Raw genomic sequence first — 6,633 nt, 5'->3', positions numbered from 1 at the left:
GGGGGGGGGTGAGGGTGGCGTTGGCTCTGCAAACTATAATTACACTCACACATGCAGATGCACCATACCACACACAGGCATCCCTGCCTCTCAGCAGCGGCAGAGGAACATAAGGAAGCGGCGAGCTCGCATGAAAGGCGCAGACCGGCCCGATGCTGCTGCGGCACAAAAGGGTGTGAAAAGCAAACGTTGCGACGAGAAGCGAAGGAGGGAGAGGGAGAGAGAGAGAGAGAGAGAGAGAGACAGAGAGAGAGAGAGAGAGAGATGAGAACAAGGGATGAAGGTTTTTATTCTTTGTCCCCCCCCCCCCCGCTCCCTGCGTAGAAGCCTTGACGGCTCCAGTTTATTGTATCCTCAGTGCAGGGGCCCTTCAGGTGGATGTGCACGAGCTGTATATATATATATATATACATATTTATATATATATGTTTCTCTATCAAAAACAAACTGCTGATATACATGACAGCCGCATCTGGTTTATTCCTCCAGTTCAACGTGTTGCTGTTGTTGTGTTAGTGCGGCGTTGTTATCCGCCGCCCACCTGCCGTTGTCACAAGATTTCTTTTTCTTGATACAGGTAACCAGTAGATGCTTAAATACAAATTCTTTTCTTTCCTAGTGCTCCTTATAAGCATTTGTGAAGGAGTGAGAATGTGACAGTTAATATCTTATTTTCAGCCTTTAAAATGTTTGCTGAGCTAAATTAGATGAGATTTCTCTTTTTTGTTTTGATCACCAAAAGTTTCTTAAAGCTTATTTCATAACTAGAAGAGAAGATCTATACTGACTGAACAGTGGCCAAGGTCTGAGCCGTATCGAGGACCGATCATACGTTTGAATAAGATGAATAGATTAAAGAAAAATCACATGACCCTCAATGTCCAAATGAACTACACTGAGGTTACATCTGTGGTGAACAGTAGACACAGCCTTTATGTAATCTGCCTGCAGCCTGATAACACACCACATCTATTATCCTTGCTGGTGCCACTGAAGGTTGCAGTTCAGTTACAATATCACATTGGAGAGAGGGTGAAACCAGGAGACTCTCGCCCATACTGCACATTAATGACAGTCGTGTGGTATATTTAAAGACATGCAGAGTTTTTATCACAAGCTTTATTTCTTACCTCCATAGTAACCATAAGCCCCAGGTCCCAAAATGTCCGCATCCTCCAGCCGGCCTCCCAGGGGCCTCATCCTCCTCGGGCCCCTGAAGAAGGCGTGCCGCCGGGCGCCCAGAGCGCTCAGCTGCTTCATTCGTCGCTCTTTGGATCTTCTGTTCTGGAACCAGACCTGTGTGAAACCAGAGAGAGACGCCACAGTTATCAGCTGATCTCAGCCTTTTTTTCATCTGGCTCCAGCCATCAATGTTTTCACTCAAACTTCCACTCAGAGCGAAAATCATGTCGTTGTAAGATTCAGACAAGATTCAGTCGAGTGCTTCCTGCACCAAAGAAAAAGAAAAAGAAAAAGAAAAAGAAAAAGAAAAAGAAAAAGAAAAAGAAAAACACCAGACAAAATTGAAAACAAATGAATATGTATCAACTTCAATTGAATCTTGATCATTTTAGCTAATTTCACTGATATTTAATTTCATGCTCACGGTTACAGAGTTTGTGTAGAAACCAGAATCCAAATCAGACATTAACTGCTCCTTATTAAGTCAAGTTTGATCTATTTTCTTTATTATTTAAGCCCAAAATTGTTCATTATTCAAATACAAACAAACCATTTCTCCTTTGATAACAAGTATTTGCTCCTGGCCTCTCATGATCCTGATTCTCTGACACCTCTGTCTCCATTTTCAGCTGTATTTACTGTCTAATAATCATCTAACTCAAAGTGCTACACCACTCACACACACGCACTTAAACTAGTCCAAAACTAACCAAATATGAAAATAGAAAAATTTCCAATGCAAAGTCAGAATTACACAGGTAAGATCGGTTGAGCACTGGCACACAATGGATGATAACACCCGAGGCATTTTGCGCCTGTAAGTTCACTCAGGTGGAAAAGGGGCCCTTTGTGTAGGTAATGGGAATATTACACTATATCACAAATTAACAAAGACCAAGTCAGAAATGAGGAGAAGCATAAAGCAGCATTGTAAATTAAGTGTCTTATCTATGATGGAATATAATTTGACTCTATAACCAAGTGATTTTATTATAAGAAACACTGTCTGCTGCACTTTCTGAGTCATAAACCTGTTTTTCTTTTGCAGACACACACACACAACCTGGTGCACCTCACCACAAGTTAAAATAAACAGTGGAAGCCATGAATCAGAGGATGAAAGGCTTATCACTAACGTTAAGTAAACTGTCTGTGAAGAGGAACAAAGGGGGATTTCAAAATAGCAAAACTACACAACATATGGAAAGAAACGTCTTTGCATTATAAGCACATAACACATCTTGTTTCGCCTTTGCATCACTGCTGCATAATGATGTATGTTCACACCAGTTAGGCTACACCAGAGGCAGAATCCCACTGTGCTGCAGATTAACAAAAACACACACACACACACACACACACACACACAAAAAACACCTAAAACCACTTAGGCTCTGCTCTGTGTGCTCCAGCGGCAAAGGCGACACCTGCTTATTGAGAACAATCGTCTAACTGTAGGGTACATTTTTATGGAAATGCTCTCGCTCCCCTCGAGAGAGCGTTGCTTAGGGATTACATACACATGCTGGAGAAGCAGCGTGGCTCGCAGGGCTCCCCGCGTTGAGAGCAATGGTATTTAACACACAGCGAACGAGGAGGAGGAGGAGGAGGAGGAGGAGGAGGATGACGAAACAGAGCCTCCATTTTGGCTCCGAGCAACACGGCGACAGTCAGGGGGTGGGGGATCACGGACAGAGGGATGGACTGCCTGCCTGCCTGCCTGCCTGACTGAATGACTGATTGATTGATTGATCGACTGAGCTCTCCTAATGCACACACACACACACACACACATGCACACACACACATCAGCAGCCTGCAGTATAGGATATAGATGAGGCAGTGGAGAGGCCCCGGTCTGCTCTAATAGGCAGTGGGAACAGGCTGTAAGTGAGTAAGAGCAGAGAGGTGGGAAAGGGGAGGGTGGTATGTAAATCTGTGAAATCAGCGATAATTACAGTGAGTGCACAAAAAGCCACATCACAGTTGGCAGAGATGGTGCTAATCATCCTCACACAGTCTGCACCCAGACACCGAGCGAGCGAGCGAGCGTGTGTGTGTGTGTGTGAGGATGAAAAGACAGAGAGACAGAGAGAGAGAGAGAGAGAGAGAGAGAGAGAGAGAGAGAGAGAGAGAGAGAGAGATTGAAAACAGTGAACGCTTGTGTTATACTGCAAACATGTTTGCCTTTGGCAAAAACAAAACTAACCTTTCACTAATTTCATGGCTGTGGAACAGGAATGATTAAAGTGAAATAAACTGCTGTCTGCACAAAATAAATGATAGTCCTGAAAAAAAAAAACATGCTATTTATTATTATATCCCTGCATCAATAAATTGGATTACTAGATCTTCATTTCAGAGAATAAATTAGCGCCTGCAGATATGGATATAAAGAGGAGTGGAATTTTTAATTTTAGGAATATGAAAATAGTGACAGGGAGAATTATTCATTTTGTTCAATTAAATATACAACTGTGTTAGAATTATTTTAAATGAAAATACAAATTCATTTATTTTTAATAATAATATTATCACAACCTCTGCAAGAAGAAGCTTGAGTTTGTTATATGGAAATACAAAACTCTCATGTATTTTACTATTAATGTACTGTTTGCTTTTTTTGTTTAAAACGATAAAACATATTAAAATGAAAACTGTCTTTGGCATCTGATTATAAGATTATTATTGTTATTTTAGAAGTACATTTTATTTGATATTATTTCACAAAATATAAGAAACCCAGCTGGTTGACAACACGTGTGGCGAACAGATTAAACGTGGCTCATGTTTTGGTTTCTCTCTAACAGATAAAGGCGCCTTCGGTAAAATTAATAAGTAACTCCACTGATTTATAATCCGTCATTTCTCACTCATTCGTCTCTGTCACACACAAACACGCCGCTGATCTCACCTGGATCACCCGCATGTTTAGTCCCGTTTCCTGGGCCAGCTGTTCTCGGATGTGCCGGGTCGGTTTCGGCGTGGCGACAAACGCGGCCTTTAACGTTTCCAGCTGCTTGGCCTTGATGGTGGTCCGGGGCCCCCGCCTTTTGGCCCCGGAGTTCTGCTCCTCGTTCTCAATATTGTTCGTTTCCTTATCTGAGGACGTTGAATTGTCCGTCTCTTTTATGTCGTCCTGTATTGGGTCCTGCAGATCCGGCGATAAACTCCTGTCAGTACACGACGACACTGGAGAGGGAAAACAAACAAGAGGAAGGTCACGATCCCAAATGTAGGAGGGGGGGGGGAGTGGATTGGAGTTGGAGGGGGGGTCTGCTGTAATTAGGCCTGGAGATGCACAGAGGCAATCCAGACTACAATGGAAAATATAGCTAAATATTTTACTTGTATATCATGAATAAAATCTGTCAAAAAAAAGCAGCTAAATGACATTTCTGCATTTGTTTTCCCGCACAAATATTTTCTTAAATTTCTTTCTTTCTTTCTTTAAAATAAATAATAATAATAATAATTTGTAATTTCCAGTTTTGTTTTTGAAAGTTCAAGGAAACTAAAGCTAAAATAAGCAGAAACTAACCCTGATTATTCCTTTAAAAAAAAAAAAAATGACACAACATCACATATAAATTCACATATTTGTGCTGCAGCCTGAAACAAGGGAGCGTGACACCCTCAGCACCCAGGGGTGTGGAGTGGGGTCGCGGTCCTGATGATGAGCTTTCCTACCAGGATGAATAGACAGCGGAGGAAGGAGCAGACTAACGTGCTCATCCCCAGTGGACCCTGACGTACAATAACAGAAAGCCATTGTCCTGTGGAGGTAAATATTGAAGCCGGGCCGCAGTGACACGATCTGCACGAGCTGCTGCTAAATGTCCAACACAGACTGAACCATCCGGCGCGCGACAGAGCCTCCAGACTCCTGCCCCCCTTTGTTCCTGCAGGCCGGTTTTATGTGGAGTGTTTTCATATCAAACACACAGAGATTTCTTTGCTTTATGAAATCGAATAGGACACACACACACACACACACACACACACACACACACATAGACACACACATAGACACACACACACACACACACACACACACACACACACACACACACTATGGCTTATTATTATGATCATCATGACGTTGCTTACCTGAGTTCAAGTTGACTTCCTTAATGGCCCCGGAGCTCAAATAATCTTCTTTGCACACAAACTTGTTCTCGTCTATCACGTAGAGCTCCTCTCCCGTGGACAGCTGCTTGTTACACACCATGCAGGTGAAGCAGTTCAGGTGAAACACCTTGCTGCGCGCCTTGCGCACCAAGTCGTTTGGCGAGATTCCCTGCAGACAGCCCGCGCACTTAGTGCCAAACCGCCTGGATAAAGAAGGAAAAAAACCGTGTGAGATATTTGTTTCTCTTAAAATCTAAAGCGTGATTTCATCGTTCAGGCCCACACCCGGTTATAACAAAATATCATGTAAATTATACGTTCAATTTTAAAATTCAAACGTGCTTTTTTTATGTCTACACACGTTCAAATCAGTCATAATATAAGGACTTAATAATATCATAATAGTTTGGTTGGAATATATAAATATAAATACATTAATCGGGCCAATATTTACAATAGTCACATTTTAATAATGCTAAAAAATATTCTTACTTCCAAGCTAAAAATATACCAACACAATAATAATATTAATAATAATAATAATCGTATTTAAAGGTCCATATAATCATATATAAATAGTCATGTTTAGTATTAAAGTAATTAGTAAACAATAAACAACAATAAACAAAGCATGTCTGCATTTCTCTATAGAAGTGAACTGAGAAAATAAACAGTGGCTTCTGGGAACATAAAAACAAACAAAAAAAAAAAAACAAGTGAGACTTTCCATTTAAAAAATGGAGATAGAATAAAAAAAAAAAGCCGCGTGCTCATAATAATTTTTGATGGAGGTGCTCTGACAATAACCCCACGCAAAACGTATTAGTGACAATCAACACATTGTAGCCACGGATATATTATGGGATTAAGCAGAGTAGGAGCATCTTAGCGTGAAAATCTTCTCTTAATCCATATTCACCCGCTTAAATACTGGGTGGGAAGACTCATCAATTTGATACACAAATAGCCCAAATAAATTCTGCAAGAAATGCCCTCCTGATATGACAGGATGAGGAGCAGAGGGAAGAAGAAGAAGAAGAAGAAGAAGAAGAAGAAGGAGAGGAGGAGGAGGAGGAGGAGGAGGAGGAGGAGGAGAAGGAGGAGGAGGAAGAAGAGAAGAAGAAGAAGAGGAGGAGGAGGTGACTGGTTTTTGTCTTTTTTTTTTTTTAAAGAGAGAGAAAACAGATGTGACTGATGTTTACAGTTATTTCTCACCTGCACTGACGCTTTTCTCAGTAAGAGGAGTTTCAGCAGATGTTGGAGGCTCACACTGGGCCTCCTGTACCTGGGCTAAACATGGGGCGGGACAGGGTGGGGGGG

General features: G+C 41.7%; 1 protein-coding gene across 1 annotated transcript in view; it reads right to left on the bottom strand.

Annotated features, from left to right (window-relative positions):
* Positions 1 to 6,633, bottom strand: part of lhx5 (LIM homeobox 5) — an 11,916-nt gene that overhangs the window by 3,727 nt on the left and 1,556 nt on the right. Inside the window, exons 2-4 of the mRNA XM_023422260.2 lie at positions 5,293 to 5,516; positions 4,097 to 4,374; positions 1,131 to 1,296 (exon numbers count right to left, since the gene is read on the bottom strand). Of these exons, the coding sequence (XP_023278028.1) occupies positions 1,131 to 1,296; positions 4,097 to 4,374; positions 5,293 to 5,516 (668 nt within the window). The remainder of the gene's footprint in view (positions 1 to 1,130; positions 1,297 to 4,096; positions 4,375 to 5,292; positions 5,517 to 6,633) is intronic.

The sequence above is a fragment of the Seriola lalandi genome, unplaced genomic scaffold (assembly GCF_002814215.2).
Source record: "Seriola lalandi dorsalis isolate HSWRI2012SDOR001 ecotype SW California unplaced genomic scaffold, Sedor1 jcf7180002054680, whole genome shotgun sequence".
Classification (NCBI taxonomy): Eukaryota; Metazoa; Chordata; class Actinopteri; order Carangiformes; family Carangidae; genus Seriola; species Seriola lalandi.
The sequence above is the reverse complement of the archived record's forward strand: the minus strand, read 5'-3'. Positions and strand labels throughout refer to the sequence as shown.